Raw genomic sequence first — 25,097 nt, forward strand, 5'->3', positions numbered from 1 at the left:
GGAAATGAAAGTAAAAACAAAGACGAGACTTCTGAAGCATTTATACATACATTAGATGGTGTTCAAAGATTTTTGTTTTCCCTTCCTTTTGTTTCTCTCTAAGAAAAGGTGGAGCAAATGTAAATTTATTTTTTGTTTCTTGCAACACAAGCTGTGGGATGTTTTCCTGCCAGTCTTCTCTGTGTGCTGGTAGCAGGGCATACAGCAGAGCAGCACCAGCAACCCATAAGGCTAATAAATGAGGAAAAAAGTACTAGAAATGCACAGATGGCCTCATGCTAATGGACACTGCTTATAATTAGATCGGTGCAGAAAACCTTCAGGGCATGAGGTCTTCTGTCTGGAAAGGATGTTGCGGGTCCTTGGGGTTTTCGTGCATATGTGAAAGTTTCAGTAACATTTCACTTTCATGGAGAGTAGAAATTAAAGTTTGCAAGGACTAATACATCCTGTTTTGGTATAAAGGGAAAGCAATACTGACTTGTTTTCAAGACTTTGCTTTTATTGACACATAAACCCAAGATTTTGGTGGGTATAAATCACTTTTTGGAAGGTATTTTTGTGATGGAGGAGGGGAGCAAAAAATTTTGCACTTGAATTCAATTCCAGCGGCAAGACACAATTAAGCAGAAGCTGCGTGTGAGGCCAAGCTTGTGTTCACCGCCTGGGTCTGTACAAGCACAGCATCTGTGAAGTTTATGCAATTTTTACTTTAATATTTGGATGTGACTCAGTTCAATATGGAAAACTTTTATTCATACCTAAATTCTAGAAGATTGTGCAGTATAACAAGGCTACTCTCTAACATGAGGCCACATTTTGACTCGTTTTGAAGTGTGGCAGTGCCCAGAACAGTCTCTTCCCTATAAGAAAGACTCCCTCCTGAATATGTAGCAGAGTTGTTATCCACATAAGGTATTGTAGTGCTGTTGTAACACTGTGAATTTCAGGAGGCTTTGTTTTACCACTCTTGCTTTCTTATTTTTGAAGGTTTTCATGGGAAGGGAAACTAATAGTACAAGAACGGCTTGGGAAGTAGAGATGACAGAAGGAGCATGGAATCTGAGGATCTGGTAGAGAGGGAGTTAAAGCAGATTTAGCTGTGCCAGGTGGGGATAAACATACTCTAAAGCTCTTAGCTGACTGTTAGTAACTGCTCAATCTGCTCAGTAAAAAGGCTACAGCATAAAGGTATGAGGTGGCGCCCTTAACTGGCCAGGGTGAGCCTCATGAGAAACATGTGTGTTCCCTGAGGAAGACTGAGGAGCTGTGTGTCTCTGAGCAGAAGCAGGAGTGAATTTTAGCTCCCACTGCTTGCTCACCCATGTAATTAAATTGACAGCAATGAAGAAGCCCATATACATACATTTTTCTTCTCTTCTTTTTCCTAGACTCTAGAAATGACATGGAGAAGGAAAGTAACTTGAAAGGACTCCTTAAAGAGCTGCCTTATGCTCATTACCGCCTGCTGAAGTACCTGTGCCAGTTCCTGATAAAGCTTGCTGAGCATCACGTAGAGAACAGGATGAATCTTTGCAATCTTGCCATTGTATTTGGACCAAACTGCTTTCGGTAAGTTGGGCTTTTTACTTTTCCCTGTTTGCTGGCAGGTGGCCAGAAATGTAGATGTCAGAAATCTAATTTGTCAGGGTGATCAGATGGAGGCGGTGACTGGGGCTCTGTGTTAAACTTCAGTGCTAAAGCTATTTTTGAGCCAAATGGAAGTGGAGTTGCTCTCCCATTTCATTTCCTCGTGCTGTTTGCTAAACTGTTGGGCTGTTTTGTATCACTGCTTTGGTAGCAGAGCAGATGTGTAACAGTAAAAGGCTTTCAGACTGTATCACTGCAAGGTGGCTTGGCTCATACAGGTTTCTTCCTTTGCTATCAGTTAATGAGTGCTCCAGAAGGCTTTGGCAGAAGAATCCTTGGTGGAAAAGGACTCCAATGCAGTATCCAGCTGCTATATAGTTTCAAGGCATGGATACTGCATAATGTCTGCATGTTTGGCCTTGTGATTTGGTGTCTGCCCTCAGAAGCCAATGATTCTGGGCTCTCTGTCCTTCTAGTGTATTCAGAAGGGGCTCTGGAGCTTGTGAAGACCCACTGGTCTCTTAAAACTCCTTACTGGACTCGATAGTTTTACTGAGTTCTTTCACTGGGCACGGTTCCTGGGTGCTTGTGATGAAGATGTGTTTTGTGTGCTGGTGGAGCTTGCAGCAGTAGCCAGAACCGTTATTTCCAGGTGCGAGAACATTCTTGAGTGGGAAGGTTTGTGTTGAGTCACTGCAGTGATGCAGTGCAGTGTTAGCACCTTCACCTCTGCAATGAACCCACTGGCTGGCATCCAAGATCTTGGACATTTAAGCAGTTTAGTTCAGTCATCAGTCTTGAAAGATGTGTGATATCACCAAGAAGAGACAAGTGAGTTCCTTGTATCAATGTTGCATTTGTATTGATCTTTGTAAAATATCGCTCTGGACTAATACTGAGTTGTCTAGTAAAACTGAGTCTCATGAAGCAATTAATTTAATCTATCCCCCTGAGCTTCCTCTCAGAAAGAAGTAGATTTCTTTAAAGAGAGAAAACGGCATTTAGTTTCCTGTAATATACTGAGACAGTTCCACATACCTAGGCTAGATGTTGCCTGCTGTCTTTTTAAGGAGCATATTTTTTCCATTAAATAGGGGGAGAACATACAGGAATGAGACCCTTAAAGTAAAGCTTGTTCTAGTGACTACACAGCTGCCTTATCTTAAGATGTTGCTGGTGGATGATGGAGGTGAATTTCAGGATTAAAATATTTGCTGTGTTAGTACAAAAAGATAAAGTATATTTTAAAAATAATTGTTTTCCTCTCCAAAACAAAAAATACTCAAAAGACAGTAGTATGCATGGGAATGCATGAATATGAGAATTACTGGAAGCACAATTCTGCGAATTTCTGACAAGGAAAAGCAAAACAATTTTTTAAACTTGCATTCATATGGGTGGTTTGGGAATTCCTGTCTAAATGTATTAGCAGAATTCAGAACAAACAAAGTAATTAGAAGAAGTTGAATTCAATGGCTAAGTCTCCATGACTCAAGCTCCCAAGTGGCTATTAGAATAATTTTTAGTTTACTCATCGCTTTTTTCAGGAGAGTTTAAAAATTAGCTGTGCATATTTTTCAGTGTAGAATGCAGAGAATTGGGGTTCAGAATTGCAATTGATGTTGCTAATATTAAACCAAAGTGTATGTGTTAAAAGCTCTGTAATTGCTGGCCCTAACTGATCTCTGCTCCTAAGACAGCATGGAAAAGATATAAGAGTTTTTGTAAGGTACAGGGATGGAAACACCTCATTCCATTGCAGAAGGCGGAGGAAGGCAGAGTTCATTAGAGATGAAAAAACAAAGGCTCATGAGTCTGTATGCGAGTGTAACCAGCCCAGCAGATGTGACACATTGGAATAAATGCTCATGGGGCAAAAGAGGCATTGAAAGCAAGGCTTGACACTTACCAAATGCCTAATGTGTTTTTTAAAGACCCAAATAGGTTAGAATTAGAGATGTAGATTTGTATTTAAACTAAGTTTCACCATCTGGTAATTCAGCTATATGTTTCATCGGATCTTGATCTTTTCAAGGCAGTTCAGTCTTGTGGTCCAGACACAAAGATTGTGAGTAACAGTTCAAATAATACCCTTTTCTCCTGTGTTAGTGGATGCAGTCTTATATTGTTAGAACTGTGACCATCTGTACCAACAAAGATTTGATACGGGGAGGAAAGAACTTGCAGCACTGTTTTTAGGTATTGGGCTTAACCAGTTGGTTGGCCAAGCATCCAGAAGGAGATCCTCAGAACACATTTTAGAGCTACAGAGTAAGGCTGCCTGAAGCCTGCTTGGCAAGGACTGTCTCTCTCTACTGGCTGCAGGCAGCCCGTAGGGAAGCTGCAGAAATTAGATATTGGCAGGAGGCTGAAGCGAATGCTCCTCTCGCTTTGCCTTGTTTGTTCAGAGCAGTGCATGGGGGGTTTCTCCACAACAAGAAAAGAAGGCTTAGCATCCAACTTGTCAGCAATTACACTGCCAAAGCAGGGAGAACTGAGATTTTTCTGTCAGAAATTCACACTCATGTCTAAAATTAATGTCAGAGTCTGTGCAGTTAATGCACAGTGTCAGAGAAGATAAAGCCCATCTGCTGATAGTGAAGGACTTCTTTTGGCAAGGTATTTTAGTGACAATTTAGCTACTTGAGCATAGTATCTCCTACTCCATAACCAAAGTTGTTTAACAGTTGAATAAATCATGCTGCGTGGCGACTTTCCAGATATTTAGGCTTCATTTTAATTCTCTTAATCTCATTCTGTTTTTCTACATCATATCCTCCGTAATGTATTCTATCTCCTAAACTTTCAACCCTTACTGCATTTATCTTATCCAGTACTTCCCCTGCTTCCTTACTTGCCGTTTGACAAACTGCACTGGGGCTTTTCTAAGAGATTATCTTGTGCTTTCTGTATTTTTAATGAATAGAAGGGAAAAAATGGCTATTTGCATTCCTTGTAACAAAGTGTGATGAAAGATATAAGGACATGTAAAGGGCAAGGTCAAACAGCTCATAAAAAGATTTGAGATTTGATTCACTGTTTTCTCCCAACTTGGATTGTTCAGATTTATTGTGATGGATGGCAAAGGTCAAGTATATTGAGAAATACAGCCCTGGAGGAGCAATGAGCATGAAAGAACAAAAATAGTTGTCTTTTCTGTCACTGGGCTAATCTATGTAGAGTACGAACATTTGCAGTGTGGTTACTCTTGGAGGAAGTTACTGTCCATTGACCTGAATCTCAGCTCCTGGAGAGACATAGCCTTAGGTAAGGCCTGCTGTGTGGGCTCTGCTTGGCTCTAACAGCTTCTGCTGAAAAGGAGAGGACCAGCTGGGTTTTCTCTCCTCTCTGTTCTCTAGGAGATGGGTATCAGAGGAGCTGCTGCCCTTATCCCTGTCCTTTGGTTGGCTTGGTAAGACATGAGATCTAACAGAGTGATCAGAGGATTCATTTGCACCCATTTTTTGCAGCTCTCTCTCAAACAATGATCTCTGTGTGTGGCCTCCATCATTCAACTTGATTATGTTTCTTTCCAACAGAGATTAAGCATGTTGTGAGGGATTGCTCCATTCCCCCCAAAAGTGGCAGGCAAATGCAGGTGTCCAGTTAAAATGCTGAAGTTAGATGCAGTTATTTTTGTATGATGACTACATAACAGAAATTACACAAAGGGTAACAAGAAAAGTAAATTATCTTTAGATAGAAAATGGTATATTGTAGGGTAGCTGTAGGTATTTTGGAGATGCTGAACTTGAAAGAATTGAAATCTGATCTGAAGTTATACATGAATGTCTTACCTTGGTTTCTAGCAGCCTGGGAGCCTGCACAGATTGAGTATATAAAGCTGAAGTGAAAGCAGAGGGGTTGAATTAATACTCCTCAGTGAGTAATGTTGGCCTTTGAAACATTGTGTGGATGGGCTTTATTTTCAGCAGTGCAGCCCTAATCCTGCATCAGCCTTCAAAACAAATGTGCATCCAGGATCGGGGCAAGCTGAGTACTGAATATTGTTGTTTAAACATTGATTATTGCAAATTGGAGCATGCAGCCTTAACCTTTCTTACAGGGTTCATATAGCTTTTAAATACTGCATTCTCCAGCACTGTAAAGGATTTTTTCGTAAGTAGTCAGTATGCTGAAGCCTATAATGACAGTTTAAAACATCAAGCATAATATAGCAAGACTATAAATGTTCTCATCCATAATCATATTAAATACGCATGAATATTTGAGTTCAGCAGTACAGCTCAAATACAATAACAGGGAGTATTTTTGAAGAGCCTCTGCTCTGAAATATTTGGAGATGGGAGCAATGTACTTTGTAAGGGGATGTTAGGCTATGGACTGCCCTTTGTCCCCTTTTATGTACGTTTCACTCTCTAAGATACTTACTGTAATTTTGTGATGAAAAACAGAGCTTTTACTGAAGCAAAAGCATATAAATGAAGCCAGTCAGTAAAGCCTTTGTGGCAGCATCAATCTAACTGCTTTGTTACGTGTGTTACCTGCATTTTAAATTTTATTATTGATTATTATCATTCATTATGTGCTATTGTTTTTTTTATTAGTGCTATTATTTTTATTAATTATTAATTATTTTGCAAGCAGTGCTGATAGAGCAGAATTGCTGAGTTGACTTAGGCTAATAAATCTCATCCTAGAGAAAATAATTTCTAGGAACAGATTTTAACAGGCAAGCAGGTACATGCCCCAGAGTTGGCTCTCCAGGATTCTCCAGTGTCACAGGAGTCACTTCTGCAAAATCTCAGTAGTTGTATCTGTCCTTGCATTTCACCCAGATTGGTGATAAGTAAGCCTGCAAATGATGCAGAGCACGTAAATGAGTCATACAGACTGAGATGAACACCTGTCTCAAGTGAGTGTTGCTGAATCTTTAGCTACTTATTAGTCTGTAATCTTGCAGCAGAGTCTGCAGACATGAATATGTGCCTGTTTTCAGCTGCACCACTTTGTGGACTGGTGTGTTAGGGCAAATCCCTTTCACCAGCTGAAGTGGACGAGTTACGCCATGAGGTCACATCTGTTACAGACACAGTAAAGTCCACCTAGAGGCATAGAACAGACTGCCTCAAGTTGTAACCTCTGTAAATTACTGCAACTCGGCTCTCCGAATCTCCAGTTGTGCTTGTTGAGCGACTCATGGGAATCTGAGGTACTAATGAAAATGTTTTGCCAGAGCTGGAGAAACAAAAAATCCATGCAGTATTTCCTGTCTTTTGAGTCCCTTCATTTCTGGCAGGGTTCCCTGGGAGGATGGTAAGGTGACTTTGCGGTGCTTCTCTACAAAAGGTACTGTGCAAGAAGCAAAAATAGTTTCTAGAGCATGTAGCCCTCTGATTGTAAATTAGGATTACGGTGCTGTCATTCCATGCAAACTGCTTCTGGCAAAGCCGCTTGGGGAAATGGAACGTGTATCCTTCATGTCAGACAGGGTGGGGTCAAACACTCTTGGGAATTCGTAATGAGATGACCCTTTCACATGGAAATCTCTGGTTCTCAGTTGTGACAGGGAACTGTCAGCAGTTGCTGCCTGGGGAAGTCAGTTCAGTGATCTCAGTTCAGCTCATTATTGACAGATGACTACTTCCCAGATCCTCCTGGCTGCTTGAAGCAAGTTTCCCAGGTGTGGTGGATGGTGACAGAGCCTTGTAGCGCTGCCTGTCCTGTGCCGCATGCAGTCGTGTTTGTGTGTGTCACTGCACTGCTCTCAGTAGAGTCTGGAGGTTCACTCTCTGGAAAGCCCTCTCTGCATTCAGCCTGTTACAGCTTGTTTACAGAGACCCTGAGGTAAATTCATTTAACTAAATGCCTGAGATGTAAGGAATCCTTTCACAGTGAGTTAATCTGACCTCAGGTCACTTTACTTCTGAGTAAAAGCTGTGACACAGAGCCTTGCCGTGGTTTAACCCTTTGAGACAAGCTTTCCTGGGTATCCCTGTGGAAGGAGACATTTACTCAGTCTGGAAAAGCCAAAGAACATGTGGGTGTGGTGTCTGCATGGACAGGAGCTGCATGGAGCTGCACTGGGTGGGCCAGCCATGCTTGTAGGACATTGTGCAGAAGTGTGAAATGCTGCTGCTATCAGATTTTGAAATGAAGAGCTGACGGCCTGATCCAATTACCAAGTAATGTTTTAACTTTGAGAACTGCTGCTTTTTCTGCTTTAAAATGACTTCACCAATAATTTCAGTTTTTAATGTCCTGCGAAACCTGTGGTACTGGTGCACCTTTGCCCTTGACCCATCTTAAACTGCATCAGATGCTGTTAGTGCTGGTGCCTCATTTAGACAAGGCACGTTTTTTCCAAATACTTAATCGGACATGCTGTGCTTTGCACACAGATCATTCAGAGGGTCTCTCTGGGAAGGGCAGGTGTCCAAGGGGATCTAAGGGAGGGGACACTAGAGAATTTGCTCCTGCTCTGCCTGTGCTGTGTATCTGTTGATGACTTTGCAAGCCACTGTGATAACTTCAGTGGGAGTTTTCCAGCTAAGATAGATCTGTACTTATCGACACTTTTTCTTCTAGAAATAACTGTAGAAATTGCAGGTTTATGCCACCCTTCTGGTGTTTGTGGTAGTGAAACTGATGCTTCTGGTGCTACTACTGAAGTGATTTGTACGTATGTGGCTGTAAGGGGATGAAGTCCTTCTGTTGAGGATTCTGTTACTGGAGTAAATCGTGTGTCTAACTCTCAAAGCAACGCAGTTGTAATGCCTAATTAACATGAAAATAGACATAAGGGAACCAAGACTATGAACAGTTTTATACTGTGATGTTTTAACAAGATCTTTACTAATGATCATGAAAAATTTCCAAGGATTAGGGTGTGCATCAGCAAAGCTGAAGTGTGAGAGAATATTTTCTCACAGATCTGGGTTTTTCTAGTCAGTTGAAGTGACATTTGTAGATGTCGTGACTTTTCAGAATGAGAAGAGTTGAAGTAAAATGCTATTTTTTTTTACACTCATTTTCAGAAAAGTCTGGTCAAACTGGTTGATCATGCAGTGTGGCAGCAGATGGGGTTTACTTTGTATAAATAGGCAGGGTGGTGTGTGCTCATAATATAAACTTATCTTCAGCTCAGCATGTATTTGTTGAAAGGAAAATGTCACCATGGAGAGCTCAAAGAGTGTAATAGTCCTTATTGTGATGGAGGTCTAATAATAGCAATTATAGGAGAAATATATTAGAAACTTTGTTAGATTTGCCTGTTTAAGTGGCAGAGAGGTGGCAATGAATAAAATATGTTAAATTTCCATAAAAATAAATCAATTCATGGCGCTTTGCTTAGTTACACTCAGAGAGAGGTGTTAAAAAAGACTGAAGCGATGAGCTTTTGCCTTGTGTTTTGCATATGTATCTCACCCTACTCATACAGAATTGTTCAGAGTAGGATGTTGGATTTTTCACAGGTTTGATTTAATAAATTTTAACTGACAAGGTAGTGTGGGGTAGGGAGGGCAAGAAAGCCATGGAATTGAGCAGAAATTAAATACTGTTTTTGTGCTTTGTGGGAACTTTATAGACTGGACAGTTTTTCAGCCAGGTAGAATTTTTTGGTATTAGCTGTTGCCAGTAGGGAACTGTTGGCTGTAGTTCCCAGCTGATGTGGTTTAGGTGAAAATTCTGCTACCTGGCATCTTTATGTTGGCTTTCACATGCTCTATTACATTTTCAGTCCTTTTCCTGGGAATGAGATTCATAGGGGTGCCATTATTTAAGTTGTACTCTGTTTTGGAGAAACTAATCAGGAGGATATAGTCAGGATTTGTCTGAACTAACAAGTAAGCAGGCTTTGCAGCACGCCAACGCTGGAGCACATCATTTAGCATGGCAGGAGGGGTTTCCTTCAATCAGGATAATTGCATGGACCTACTGCATACATACACTTCCTTCAGGCCAGTTACTAAGTTTCAGTGAATATGTGACATTCTTCAGAGTGAATTGGCCTGAGTGTACATGCACATCCATCAATAGAAGTGGTCCCATTTGTTCCTTATTTAGTCTGAGGTCAGCTTCCACACCAATGAAATCAATCAGATGAGACTGACACATTTTTACAGCTGCCAATATTCTACAGCGTAAAATAATTCAATCCTTTAAAATTCAGGTTCTGCTACTCTAGCATGTATTAAATGTTGAAATGATAGCAGTAAAGACTCTCTTCTGGCATTTACAAAGATGTGTTCTACTGCAGTGGGTTACTCTCCCTGTTGACAGAGTGTCAACTCTCCCTGTTACATTTCCTTAGATGTATGGCAGAGAATAAAGCATTGAGAAGGATCAATAATCCCCACAAAAAGGCACTTTTTAATGACAAATTTGTGGGAGCATCAGCTTTCAGAGCCTTCTCGTTTAAATGCACATCTGGCCCCAATAAACTACAGTTACAGTTTTATGGTAGGTAGTTATTTGTAATTTTTTATTTACTCTTTGCAGTAAGCAATGATTTACTTTCAAGTTACATCCCTGTAAAATAGCTCAGGGGGAATTTGTTTTGCTTTTGGGGATTTGGGTTGTGTTTTCTTCTCACATAATCACTTGTCTTCTGCCAAAAAGTGCTTGAAACTTTGTTTTGATTTTGACTTCAGTTGGAAACACTGAATGATTGCAGAAGATTCTTCAGCGACTGAGCTTTTGCATTAAAATGGAATTTAAGTCAGTTTGAGGCCAGTAAAATTGTCTAGTAAAGTGTGCAGAAAGCTTATATTCCAGCAGATAATCACTAGATGCTTCAATGAATTATGAGCTCTTTTGCCAGTGACATGCATTTTTTGCTGCATGAGAGAGTTGTGTGAAATGCGTAAGGAAACATGCGGATACATACAGTATGTTCCCTTTTCTGTGTGCCTTTAAGGTCTGTGGTAAGCTGCAAAGGGGCCTGTTTCAAGAAAGAAGCTGCTTCTTCAGCAGCCAAGTAGTTGGTTATTCTCCCAGAAAATGGAGCTTCGGAACCACTTTTTGTATTAATCTTTTAGGCTCTTCTGCGAAAGGCAGCATCCATCTCCATTTTTTAGGAAGCCCTTTGAGTTCTGACCCTACTTTGAGAAGAAATGGCAACTGAAATGTTACATTAAAAAATCTGGTGTACAGCATTGGGTCGTCTGAAAGCAAAGACCTTGTTTAGCTTTCAGTGGTTTGCTTAGCACGTGGGATTTCTTAGTTTTTTCACTTTACCTCCTTGTGTACCTTTGAAGTTATCACAAACCAGGTTTTGGAGGAATCTAACTCTTGAATTAACAGTTCAGAGCATCTAAATACCTGAGCTGTCTGCACTGTGGGTCCTGAAACCCAACGTAGAGCAGAGTTGCTGGCACCTCATTTGGTGGCTGTCTCAATTTTATGCCTACCTGGATTCTGTGGTCAGGGTAGTTTGGCTAACAGGTCTGGCATTTAATACTGATATTAAATGCAAACAAAGAAAAACTGCAAACAAACTGTGATAGTAATCACCAGCATAGGCACAATCCTCCTGTCCAAGACAAAGTTTCCTTCCTAAGTGCCTTCTATGCAGCCTGTATCCACAAATGAAATGTTACAGAGACCCTCTGCAGGACCTTTTGTATGTTGAGTCCCTGTAACACTGCTTTGTCATCTCTCCAATTCTAGCGTGCCCTGTGGATTTGAAGGGATAAAGGAACAGGAGATCTGCAACAAGATAATGACAAAAATGCTGGAAAATTACAATACCTTATTTGAATTAGAAGGCTTGAAGAAGGATGAAGAAGAGCTAGCAAGAAAAACTTCGGTAAAAGTGGGTATCTCTGATATTTCATTTTCTCACAGCAAATCAATAATTCAGGCTTATTTCAGGCTTCAATTCAGAAATCTTTTACATAAGTGGAAGGCAGATTCTTATAGTAATGTTCTATGTTATTGATTGGTATGCAGTTTACACATTGATTCTGCTGATAGGCTTATTTTCATTACTAGTCTTGAAGTTCATTCTATTAAACATCTTATTATTTGTTGGCTACACTTTTACTCATGCAGGAAATATACTCACTAAAATTTAAATGTTTTTAGATGTGGAGGCAGAATAATTTTAAGAAGTGTTCAGGGTTTCTGACATGGTTATCATTCATGGTGTACTTTAGGGATGGATGAACTTTGGTATTCTAGGACAGTATGAGGTTTCTAGCCTTAGCCTTTGCCTGAAGTCTGCCTGTCTCAAACATGTCCCTGAGTTTAAAAGTCAGGTGTTCTGATTCAGCCATTTCTGAATGCACTTGAAGAGAAACATTAAATAAGAGTTACTCTTTGAAGAAAGTACATTGGAGCTCTTAAAGAAAGTGCTATAGTTGGAGTATTACACCTTTGGTGGGAAGAGGGCTTGTATGTAACATCAAAGGATTCTAAAATTCAATAACTAACAAGTAGGACAGCCAAAAGTGCCTTGTTCTGGCTTGTGATGTCTCTTCCACAGGAAACAACCTCAAGTCTGTGCAGGAAATGGTCATGAGGATGGTTTGCTTCTTTTCGTATTGTGTGTTAACTGTGCAGATAATTACTCTCTTACAGGGTGTGAATTCTTGAGTTTGGGAGGGTTAAACTACATGCCTATCCTTGGTAGTGTTTTACCCACTGATAAAATCACTTCAGCCTTCGCTGTCTGGAATGGAAGTTGTCAGCAAATAAGTTATAAAAGGATGATGTCTTTGACAGAACAGGAAGTTTGGTGTGAGCCCAGGCTCTGCCGTTCAGGTGAAATCAGCTGGTGACATTTCTGCCTTTGTGGTGTATCACAGGAGGGTCTGCTGAATCTGTAGGAGTTGGGCTCAGCTGCCTTTAGAAGAGTTGCTGGTCTTCTTACATTGTGTATCAGTGAAGAAGTATTTAGCTGCATTTAGTTGTCTTTTAGCTGTTACTAGCACTCAGCTGAAATGCTTCTGTGGAAGGAGGTAGAATCACTGATGGCCTTCCAGTGTCACAGTAACTTCTGGGTAGTGGAATCTGCCTGGCCAGTGACTGTGATGTTTAGCCACTGATGGTCACTTCAGCAACAAAACTAGGGAAAGAACGTATTTCTTAAAAAAAAAAAAAGGGGGGGGGGGGGCAGGAGAAAAGCTTCAGACGTACTTCCTACTCCTTCAAGCCTCAGCTAGTTCCAAAAGTCAAGATAGTCTTTCAATTCTAAGGACTTAGTAGTAACTGGGATTGCCGGAAGGTGGAGATCTGGGAAATTTCCCACAGCTGTTGAGAGATACAAGTTATCAAATTGCATGGTGGCAAGCCGAATTACTCCGACAAGGAGAGAGAGAGCTGTGCCTAAAAACAAGGGCTCACATTGTGTTTGCATCTTTGGACCTTGTTGATATTTTCCAAATTCTGCTGGCAGAAAAATTTGACCTTGTTCGTTGTTCTTCTAATTTGGGTGGGAAGTTTTAGTTTAATCAAGGCACGTACTCAAACACAAGTACAATCATCTAACTTCATGTAGCAAAGGTACTAAGAAGGTTTTTTTTTATTTGTCAGGTGACTACGAAAGGATGCTTCATACTATTCTCAAGGGTTACAATTTTTGTATCCTAGCAGATATCCCATATCCTAGCCAATTTGCATAATAAACTAGAGGTGGTACACTTAAAGAGAAAACCAAGTGATGATGAGATTCAGTAGAGAATAGCAATTGCCAGATTGCTAATGCATGAACCATTACATACGGTAGAAGCTGGTCTGTGTTACACAAGAACAAATGCCTCAGAGAATTATTTGTCATGACCTGTGTCACAGTGTCCAGAAAACAGAAAGCTATTTGTAGGCAAAGTTACTTCTTCTGGAAAAGCCATTGATATATCTATAGGTAGGTGGATAGAAATTTTCCAAGTAATCCTGTTGTAAGCAGTGAAGAGTGTAGGATGCTCAGGACAATGCTCTTATAAACTGAAGCCCTGTTGATTTTAAGGGTGTTGCATTCAAGCATGAACTGTGGTGGGATGGGGGAGTGGATGGCAAGGAAAGTGAAGCAACTCTGGACTTTCCCTTTACCAAACTCATCTGCATTTATTTAAGTGTCCTTTTTAGCTTCTGTTTTGTGAACAGCAAGAGGGCAAGCAGAGATTTAGATGACCTCACTCACTTCCTTGTTGGGTATTCCGTCATCCTTTTCCCCACATCCCTCACTGTACTGCCAGCACTTCACCCTGGGTCACTGTTTAGTTACTGAATCACAAGTGTAGTCATTGCTACCTTTCCTATGATTACCTTCTCTTTCACTCTGTCCTCACTTTTCCATGTTTACATTTTTCTCTGAATTCCCACAGCCCTGTCACACTATCCTTGCTGTCAAATGAAAACAAGAATATGTGGATCGTTAGATAAAGTCATGGAAGCATCAAACTCCTCTTGGAGCAGGGTATTGGAAAGGAAAAACAGCTCCAGTGTAGCAAGTTGCATCTTCTTTATTGTGTTGGTCATAGCTAGAGGAAATCCACAATGATATAAGCTTCCAGAGGGAGCAGAAGCATTTGAATCAGGCACAGACTGTGGGAACTTAAAGAAAATACATTCTAAGGAGGCTGAAAATTAATTAGTGTTAGAGATAAGAAAAAGAGACATGATTTTGTAGGGCTGTTGGTAGTTGAACTACCATTCTTGTTGTGTATGTGCATTGAGGAGGCCCAGGAACACCTTAATCCCAGTTGTATTTCTTCTTTCAAAGGTTGCTCAGTCATTGGGAAAGGCAAGTTGTGCCAGGCAAAAGGGATTTCTTAGGTTGCTTTCTCAGTGGATCATAATTCAGAAAATAAGGCAGCTGGAAATCTCTGCAAGTTGCATTCCAGTCCCTGCTTTGTTCCCAGGGCTGTAAAGCTTCCTCTTGCTCATTGCTCAGGCATATTGTAATACTATAATTAGGAATTATGGGAGGTGTTTCTTTGGAAACATCTACATGTTTTTAAAAAGTACAATTTTAACAAAAAAAGAAAATTTATCTTAGAATAGTTTCTATTTCAGTGGGAAATTGAACTGTCTGGTTCATGACACCTTGCCTGGAAGGATTTTGTTCCACCTATTAGAATGGTACCCAGATTATCATCCAGTTTGGTGGCCAGCAGGTGGAAGTATAACATGTGTTTTCTTCAGAAATATATCTATATTTGAAAATGCCTTATAATAAAAGGATTATTTTTAAAATTTTGAAATAAACTGGAGTTTGTTGGAGTTTACAGTTCTCATTTGTAACCAGCTATTACTGCAATCCTTAATCCAAGCTTTGCTTCAATTTCCTAAATTGGTAAGAGTCTCATTCTGTTGATCAATAAACTCTGCTAGTTAGAGAGAAATGGGTGGAGTGGTTTGAGTGTTCTGATTAGGTGTTTGCTCCATGGTCACGTTGTCAGGGTCATAAATACCTGGTTTTTATTAGGCAGTGTTGTGTATAAACAGTTCTCTGATAGTGCATCTGCAGTATTGTGCATTTTCACATTGTAAGCCTCAGGGTTTCCTAAAACAACATTGTTTATGTTTTGCTTTGGAACAGAATTCCTAGTGTGAATCCATATGATCCTGATAGATTTTTGTGTTACTAAACTGAGTGATAACTCATGTAATGAACGATTAGTCAGTCTTGAGTTGCAGTACTGCCAATTTTGTAATCTTCTGGAAGAAATAGGTTTACAAAGCCTATGGTAACAACAGAACTAATAATTCTGAACCAGGACCTTTAATATACAAAGGTCTTGAATTGGTGTTTGAACTGCAGCTGCATGTAGTCCTATGTTTTAGCGCTAGCCAGTGGTGTATCACTACAGCTGGAATGTATTGGGACCTTGGAATAAGTGTTATTAGACTTTTCTAATGATCAAAGATGGGCAGAGAATATTTTTATTTAGTTCAAGTGGCAGGGGAAATTTGGGCAGGCAAACTATTATGAGACTCACTCTTGGGAAATTTCTAGAATTACTCCTTCCACTGGCTTGAGGTGAAACGTCACCTTTAATAGCATGGTTTATAGCTCAGTATTGTCTTCAGATAAAACATGTAATCTATTACCTAGTCATGCAGGGTTACAAGATCTTTTTTTTTCCCTGTCGTATTTTCACCGTTTCCCTCTAATGCCTTCTTGACAGATCACTTCTAGTTTCAGGAAACAGTCAGCTCAGAGCACACAAATATTTGCACTGGCACACAGACACTGACATTATGAAGATGTAATGCTGTTCCTGGTTTGATCACGTTTGGGACAGGAATGCCAAAGGCTTTTCCCGTTCCTCCCCTGCTGGGTGGTAGAATGCATTCCCTGTTCACTTGATGCAGAAGAAAGAGCAAGTACATTTGGAAAATTATTATAACATTAAAGCAATATTAACAAAATATAACATTTAAATTGAATTGAGAGTCAGTCTTCCAGAGTCAAATAAATACATGTGCAATTTTATCATTGTAAGTATATTGTAGGTGCATTCTGATGACCTCTGAACAGGCAGGTTTCAGTCCCTGCAGAGCTGCAGAAATTGGTCGTCTGCTGTTTTTTGCAAAAACAAATAGTTTCAAAGGAACTGTTATTTTAGATGCAGTTACCTTCCTGCATCTTTATCCTGTTTGTTTCCAGTCCTCTATCCAGAGCTGCCATTTCAGTGGAGAGGGGGAATTCACAGAGTAGTTTTTTTGCACTTTAAATGGCAGCAGAAGTGCACGCATAGTGCAAGCCTGCTCTGAGATTTCTGACATGCAGGCAACCCCCTGCTGCAGGTATGGCTGCACTTCTTGTTGCTTGGTGTGTGCAAAGTGTGCGGTGCCCATCCCAGCCTGGCAAGACCCCTAAGTGCATTTTTTTTTTTTTTTTTTAATCAAGGAGAGTGCTCCAGCTTATTTAGCCTTTAGTGGAATGCTTGCTCCTTCCTATTGAGCACTGAGCAGATCATTAATCCTGAAATAAGATTTGAGCCTTTTGTCCCTGAGAAGAGGTAGGAAAGGTAAGATGGTCACAATGTTCTCCATCTTGCTTGACTGGTCCCTCTGTAGCTAGGTTTAAAGCTCCACCTCCACTGAAAGCCACAGTGTTTCAGCCGATTTCCCCCCATGAGCGAAGCTGGATCTTCACTTAAAAATGCTTCTTTCCCTTCCTCAGCTATAGCATGACAAGATCTGGGAGAAACTTCTGAGAACCCACCAACTCCACAGCTAGTGGGCTCCCTCTATATTAGTCCCTTTCCCTGTCACCTCAGGGTTACACACTCATCAGACACAGGAGCAGCCCCTCATTTACGTCAGGAAAGAAGGCATCCATTTCTAATCCATGTTACACTGCCCTGGCTAAGCCTGCAGGGTCGAGATAGTTTCCTTTATTCTTCTTTCATGTCTGGGACCATTTTAGAATCGTGTTAATGGTCAGCTTTCAGTACTGGATTAATTCTTTCCCGTCAGGAGACAGCAGGAACAGATTGTTGGAAATCCTTTCTAAAGATCTGAACAAACATTTCCATTTTGTGCAGTGTCCCCTTATTTGGGCAAGTCATACCAGTTTGCTCCTGCATGGACTGAGGACCCCCCAAGAGTACCAGTGGGTTCACATGGGAGATGTGCAGATGGGTGGAAAGTGCATGGGGAGAAGGAGCACCTGTGGAAGTCTGTCTCTGTTTTTTTGTTTAGTATTTCTTCAGCTAGAATTCGTTTTGCAGTTGTCCACCAGTGAGCAGATGGGCATGTTTATAGTAAGGGTGTATAATGATTCAGCCAGAATGACATTTTAATATGTGAGCTGATGGGAAATGAGCAATATGAGATTTGTAGGGGAAAGTTTATAAGCCTCCAAACCCTTCACCTATAGGAAATTTAGTCTGAAGTGAGGAGGATGGTAATGTTTAGGCTGTGGTTCAGAAAGGCAAGTAAAAAAACACCCTGAACAATTCCTTGTATAATTCTGAAATGGCTTTCCAGTGCTTCTAGCTCTGCTGGCTTTGACAACCCTGTGTATTATTAAACCAGAATGTTTCTGCTCTTGAAATTCACTGAGGCATTTACAGGATTAAATAAATCTGTCACTTGTGGTGTTACTAAATGCAGTCCTGAATATTTACACAAATACGCTAATGCTAAACTCTGTAATAAATTATTATGCTGATACTTCTTTCACTAGAATTTCACCAGCTATATTTTAATTTTAACACATTATGAGAAGAAATTTGCCAGGATTCAGGATAAATAAAGGAAAGACAGGCACATAACAAATGTATTTTTCTCTCCTGCTGTCTATACTTGTAGTGTACTGTAAATTGTTTGAATACAGCTGACAGATTTTGTAGTTGAGGTGCGTAGGGATTTTGGTTTTGCTCTCATGGTTTTTTCTTGAAACAACTACTCATTGGTCCTATCACTGTCCCATGGTAATTCTACGTAGCTAAAATGTAGGGAAAATAAGATACATATGTGTGTCCTGGTCTGTACTTGCACTTGTTTTATTTGAAATGTTTTTCATTCATTGTTTGTTACTGATTTGGGTTTATTTGAGAGGTTTGTTGTTGCTGTTTTATGCTTGTTTTGTTGTGAGGGTTTTGGTGATTTGTGTTTTTTTGGAGTGATATGACATTGTGATTTAGCACTTAGGAGCAGTCCATCTCGGGCAGTACATCATCATCTTTCGAAAGGGAGGCATCAAAGTCCGCACCAAGGACCGGCGTACAGTAAAATAAGCATGTGAGCTTCTGCAGTAGCCAGCTGTTATTGAGCACCCTTGCTGTACCCATGGGGGAAAAAGGAGATTACCAAGAAAGTGAAAATTTTTCACCTAAGACAAATCTCAGTTCCTCCTGTTTCGATTCCTCAGTGTTTATTCTGCTTCTCCTTAATTAGTTATTCAGTTAATCAGGTTACACAAAATGATCAGCATTATCCCTCTGTATAAATCAGCAGTCAGTGTTGTCATTGTGACAAGGGCACATTGCAGGCTGTCGGAACTGATCCAAAGTAAAGAAGTGTGAGAGATTTTTCTGTCTGGCATTTAATTCTTGCTGGCCTCTGCCATGAGCTTCATCGGGAAAACTCTGAAGATGGGAGATTCAGAAAGAGTCAGCACAAGAAAAAAAAATTAATTGCTTTTCCCATATTATAAGTAGTGAAATGCTCATTGTCTTCAGTATGAATTCTATGAGTTTTTTAAAACCCCTTCTGTGAGTACTGTGAAGATCACAGTTTGTCCAGAAGGCGATTGGTACACCCAGCTCTGCCTGGAGCATTTTCAGTGCCCCAAAGCTTGTTGTCATAAACTGGGCCCAGAGCAGTCTGAGAGCAACAGAAGCATGTGATGCATGGGACACAAGGGGCCAGATGCTCCTAGAGTCTGGTGTGTGATCTTGAAAATCTGATGTATCCAGTGGATCCCAGCAGCATTTGACCTTAATTGCTCGCAGTGAACATCTCAGTTTCAGTGTTAAGAAAGGGATCTGTTCTTTCTGCACTGAGAACCTTAGATGAGTAATTAGAACAATATAGAGACACTTAAGACTCCGTAATTTACTGCAGATCAGGTATGCCTTTTGAAAGTAACATTGCATGAATTCCATGTGTGAAAAACTTTCCGTGTTGAGTATTTTGAATTTTAGATCTGAAAATACAATTTAGCTTTTTCAAGACCGAGTTTAAGCCACTGTAATGTGAGATGCAGATCTGGAGAGCCTAGATTTTTCCCATATCTAGGTCATAACTCTCTTTTAGATCATCCTTTTTCCATTTATGAATAATATTACAGTAAATAGGTAAATCAGATTCCAGTTGTCAAAATTTAAAGGTAGAATAAAATGTTCCCTTGAACTGATCTGAGCTCTGTTGCTACTGAACACATCTGCACACATACACACAGAGTTAGGTAAACCCAGCAAAAGAGAAGTCTTCTTTTGCTACCTTGTAAATGTTTAATTTGGGTTTTTTTGATCTTCAGTTCTGCTACAGGCTTCTTGTGGGGTGTGGTCACTGACACCTTAATCCCCTGCCAGTTTATATATGATGGTGTGCTGATTTAGGCTGGGCTGGAGTTAATTTTCTTCATCGTAGCTGGTATTGGGCTGTATTTTGGATTTGAGCTGGAAACAGCGTTGATAACACAGGGATGTTTTAGTTGCAGATTGTGGGGATGGGCACAGAAGATGAATATTTTCCATCAGTGAAGTCTTTGTAACCTTTTACAAATTCTGGAGTTATGTTTGATCCTGGCACTACTGGTTTAACTTTTTGTAGCAGTCCTTCTGCATGGCTGGAGACACATTTTACTATTTCTCCTGGAAAATACCATGATATTCCACAGATTGAGTTGGTAGCATTGAGGTGCATCATGGGATTGTTACTATGTTTGTCATTTCCTTTCACATATTGCAGTCCTCTCTAAAAATAATGGGTTTCCACATCTCTGTCTTGCTTACGTATCACAACTCATGACCTTTGTACGTGTTTTATGGCAGTGAGTGCAGTAGGTTAAGGTTGTCTTGATGTGAAACAGAGTAGCTTTTAGCTATTTATTAAGAGATATGGTCTCAGGTAAAAGGTCATATATAGAAGTAGTCTTGGGAGAACCAAAGGAAATGAGAGTTGAACTGAAAAGGGTATTAGTTTTATATTGAAAGCCAGTGATGTGTTTCTTTTGCAAACACTGATATTCTCCTTTGTATCACTTCTATGTGAAACAGCTTGGCTGAACTATGGTTATTAAAGTACAGTGTAAATGATGGCAAGGCAGAACAGCAGACAGGAACAAATGGACCCAGTTTAGCATTTATATGCTAATAGCAACCAAGGCAAAAAACTCACTTATAAATACTAGGTGTTTCAATGTTTGTTACCAGTTTTGTTTAGTATTATTTACTGACATTGTTCCCCCTTCTAACAATGGTATTTTCATCATTTTCTGGGTACAAAATAGAAAGGATGCCTCATACATTGTAAAGAGATTTTTTTTTTAGTTACTGCTCACATGAAGTAATTTTCTGTATTTTTCCTGTAGGTATCTGTGCCACTGAATGACAACTCTGTGAACTGATAACTGAATAAAAATCAGTTATTCTATCCAGTTAACATTCATGAAAATACCTGTGACCATGTGAATTAGAAAATGCCTTTGAAGATCTCCATACCATTGGCCACACAATGTTAGTCTTAGAAATACGGATTATTTGATTCCTTGCATGTCTTTTGGAGCCTTAAACCTCCATGAGCTATTTTGCATGGTCACCGAGGGGAAGACATTCTATATTGTCTTCATTTTGTGAGTAAGAAAGGCAGTGCTGTAACTACTTTGTCACCCTTGACAGCTCTGCTGCATGTCACACCTGTCCTGCTGTGCACCAGGGAACTTAGTACAGGGGGTGGTGTATTTGCCACTCCAACATCAAATAAAGGGAGATTCAGGAACTCTTAAATCTGCTGTTCCATTAGCACTGCTCCATGCACAACACTGTTGTAGCCCTGGGAAAATTCACAGGTGTGACCCTGGTGGACACCTACCTGAGGGAAAGGCTGCACTGCAGCGTTATGTGGGGGGAAGCAGAATATTTCCTCCTCTGTGCTGTACAGCTGCTGACCCAGTAGAGTCAGCTGTTGCAGTCTGTCCTCATGCAATCAGCTAATGCATCATTCTTGCAGTCATTTGCAGCATGAAATTTACTGAATAATCCTCTTAATGTCTGCTCATCATACATAAGAATGGCTGTGCTGGCTCACACTGGGGATCCATCTAACCCAGTGTGCTGCTTCCAACACCACCCATAAGCAGATGTCAAGGGAGGAGAAGTATAGGGCAGCAAGGTGTTTCCTCCATTTTTTCTACCAGTTCATGACTATTCTAGGAAGTTTTCCTGCTCTTGATAGTGTTTTTGTATTTAGTGATGTCCAGAGTAATTGTCTTGTGTCTCTCTTGCACGTGTGTAAGCTTATTCCTTCCAACATATCATCTGTAGAAGTGTGCCACAAACTGCTTCCTCTCACGTGAAGAACTGACTCCTTTTGTTTGTCACACATGTGGCTTTCACTAGTGTCATTTGAAGGACACGTGATTTTTTTTTTTTTTCCTTTGAACTGGAGGATGTAGTGAACAATCCAACAGAACATCTCCACCACCCATGACCCCTACAAGCTACCATGGTGGTTGGGATTTTCTTCCTGGTGAAGAATTACTGCTGGTATTTGCAACCCTAATCGCTGTGCTGACAACAATTATTTTTTCTGTCAAACCCCCTGCACAGAGTCAGTGAGCAATCCCATGTAATAGCTTTTCTCTTTTGGGGCACAAGACCAAACACTTTTATGAAGTAAATTGGATGACATTTTGGTGAAGTCAGAATGGCACATTCTTTATTGCAGAAGGGACTCTGACTCCCTGTTTCTGTAAAAAAGACCCTAGTCCATACTTTAATTAAGAAAAAGTTTCACATTGATAAAAGTTCAAGTTTATTTTACTTACAGAGGTTTTCTATGTATTAATAGCTAAAAAACAGATCTGGTGCTGTCTAGAAGCATTTTAAATTTGAACTGAAAAACCCACAGGCCAGTTTCCTCTGATTATGCAGTGTCTGAGACCAGAAGCAGATTAATTACTGAATCAAGCAGGAAAGAGAGGATGAGCACAGCATTAATAATGAGATTTTTCCAGAGATAACTGGGAATATTATATTATCAACAAATAAGTTTATTGTTGTCATTAAAATACAGCACAATGTATAACCATTGTCTTAGTACCTATTTTTTTTTCCTAATTCCTTCCTTAAGCAGTCATAATCAGTTGCGTTTAAAGCCTTATGTTAGTGTGATAGCATGCTACAAATACAAAAGTCTTTAAATAGACTGCACAGGTCAGTATCTCCGTGACTACAGTTGACTGAGGCTGAAACAGCAATTTTTATGCCCATTCAACATTTTGTTGAAAAGGATAAAAGTGGGTAATATTCTGTTCTGTTCTGAAATTTACATCCGAGATAGGTAACAGTGTAAGATGCAAGTATGCTGTATGAATCCCTCTTACTTAATAATGGCAATGGATAAGGGAACCAGTACAGTTTATTACTATATTGTAAGGTTAGGAGGACCTGCAGGTCTCTAAGTGTGCCACATTTGCAGATGTAGGAAATGACTAAAGGCTTTGCTTTGCGTTGATAGACTTCTGACCGCACAATTTGCCAATAAACATTGCCTGCCATAATTATGACATTGAATATACTCATTGGCTTTCCCTGTGATCTTGTCAATTCTTGCATGAAAATCATTACAGAAACTTGATTCAAAACCTGGATTTGCCAGTATCCTGTACAGATGCTGATGATTTACTTCAGCTCAAGCACTCTTGATAGAAAATTTCTCTTATTAACTGTGGTGGGACTTGATGCCATCATGAGCAGGTACTCTAGTTTGAGCAGGTTTTGAGGAGTATGAGATGGAGAGGTGGTTGCTGGCAGCTGTTGACAGTAAGCAGGGCTTGGGTATCTTTCCAGGTGTAAACAGATTAGTGCTGATTGTTGAGTACACACAGTTGAACAAAACAAAGTTTGTTTTGTATCCAGTCTGCTGGACTGGAGATTTTTTCTTCACATGAGAATGGAAAGTATGCAATTGCTAATATGCCATTCTTGTTTAGAGCATTCTCTGGAGATTTGTAATGATCTAGAAAAGTGATGCTCAGGTAGTACTTCTCTGTGCTAGTCATTTTGTGGCTCCAAGTTCATTTATACCAGTTGTACTGCAGCCATCTCATGGGTTTTAAAGGAAATCAGGCTTTAAAGCACAACAGATTTCATCCCGCTGTTTCATGAATTTCACAAGCAATGCTAAAAATGAGTAAATAGAAATCTCAAAAGAGTTCTCAGTAGTTTGAGAACTAATAATCTTTCAGTAATTCAAAGATGCACTGAAATGCATATTGGTAGTTACATAATCATGGTTTTTTTTTTTTTTTAATGCAAGTACAAAGGTTGGTGTAATTGCTTACTTCTTTAACAGAAATGCAGACAGACAAGTGCTCTTTAAGTCCTTGCAAGTGTGACCTAACTAAATGTTGTCGGTTTTACTACTCTGTGTGGAATGCAAGTGCCTGACTTTAAATACTTGCATTTAAAAATCACAATTTAGGTTTATTGAATCCCAGTCATGTTTCTGAACATGTTCAGTTATTTAATCTATGCTGGTAGAGTTAGGAATCAGTTTAACTGTGGTCAAACATTTCTTAGTTGACTTGACTTTTTGATCTGTAAGTTCACAGGATATTTAGAAAAACAAAATATATTCCAAAATATGCTTAGTTAATGAAGTGCAGCATATTATTTGAAATGAGAATGTTCTTTCTACTCTCTGGTTTTTATAGGGTAAAATCAAACATACTGCCAGTCCTTCACAAGCTAATATGCAAGAACAAAACACTTGACAGCAGTGGGTTCTCAGCTTAAACTGTGTTTGAGATTTTGAGGGGTTTTTTGTTTGTAAATTTTCCAAGCTGCCTAGGAACTTGGGCAGCCTTAAAATATGACTGTTAAGCCTGCCTGATATTCCTAGTTGGTTTTGAGTTTCGACTTGCATCTTTTATGTTAATGGTGGTGAGTTCTTCCCCTTGTCCTAATTAACATAAAGATGTGCTGTACTGTTAGAAAAAGAAAGACAGTTTGTAGGAGGAGTGATATAATCTCATAGTAATGTTTGCCTTGTAAAAACTAGCATGAATTGTAGGACAGTAGGAAAGGGGCAGGACATTTGCAAGTGTTGGAATAAACTGTAAATAAGATCTTTTCTTAGAGAGTCAGAAAAATATATTTGTGCGCATTCTGCTCAGGGAAATTAAAACCTCTTGCCAGAGCCTGCATTTAGCAGACTCTTGGAGGTTAATGTTTAATAAGTTGCTAGCTAGTGCAGTTTGCTGTGTTCCCAGTATATGAATCTCCAGCTCCCTTGGAAGTATTATTTTGTGCAAATTAAATGCATTTGTATACTGAAACACATGAATCTACATGTGCTGTTACAGAATCCATGATGGAGCAGTTAATAGTGTGCTATCAGAAGTTTTTCTGCTTTTACTTCATGCACTTCTGTTCTTATTTTTCATGTCTGTTCAACATAATAAAAGCAATCATTGTACTGCATGATTCCTGAAATCTGACTGTTGCATGCTCACTTTTTAGTATTCAGTCAGTGGCAAGCCTGGTCCTACATTAACTGCAGGAACATTGATTTCTAACTTTTACTATCAGTTGACAGAAGAATCTGATCTAACACGTGATTCACGTGAGTAATTTATCTGCGATGACTTGTACTTATAACTGGAGGTGTAGTTGTAATGAAGATACAATGCCAGTGGGAGATAAAAAACATCTGTGACATCACCTTGAAGGTTCTGTTAGAGTACAGAATGTATTTTTAACTCCTTTTCTAGTTCAGAGGTGAATGATCCGAGAACAGGATCATTCCTTTCTGTCTGTTGATGGATTGTTACGTGCTCTAGTGGAATTTCTAGTGGAGTCTCAGCTTATCTGTATTACCCAGTGTTGATTCAGAGGGCCATAAAAATGAGCTTGGGCATG

General features: G+C 39.8%; 1 protein-coding gene across 6 annotated transcripts in view; it reads left to right on the plus strand.

Moving 5' to 3' along the window:
* FAM13A (family with sequence similarity 13 member A) overlaps nucleotides 1–25,097 on the plus strand; it is a 121,081-nt gene that overhangs the window by 12,565 nt on the left and 83,419 nt on the right. For 4 of the 6 annotated variants that reach the window (XM_066186384.1, XM_066186385.1, XM_066186386.1 and 1 more), the window contains exons 4-5: nucleotides 1,392–1,572; nucleotides 11,224–11,368. In XM_066186384.1, the coding sequence (XP_066042481.1) occupies nucleotides 1,392–1,572; nucleotides 11,224–11,368 (326 nt within the window). Of the gene's footprint in view, nucleotides 1–1,224; nucleotides 1,270–1,391; nucleotides 1,573–11,223; nucleotides 11,369–25,097 lie in introns of those variants that run through there. The other 2 variants (XM_066186389.1, XM_066186388.1) reach the window with 2 other exon arrangements.

The sequence above is a fragment of the Chamaea fasciata genome, unplaced genomic scaffold, assembly GCF_029207755.1.
Source record: "Chamaea fasciata isolate MVZ Bird 193981 ecotype frontalis unplaced genomic scaffold, bChaFas1.0.hap1 SCAF_6, whole genome shotgun sequence".
NCBI lineage: Eukaryota > Metazoa > Chordata > Aves > Passeriformes > Sylviidae > Chamaea > Chamaea fasciata.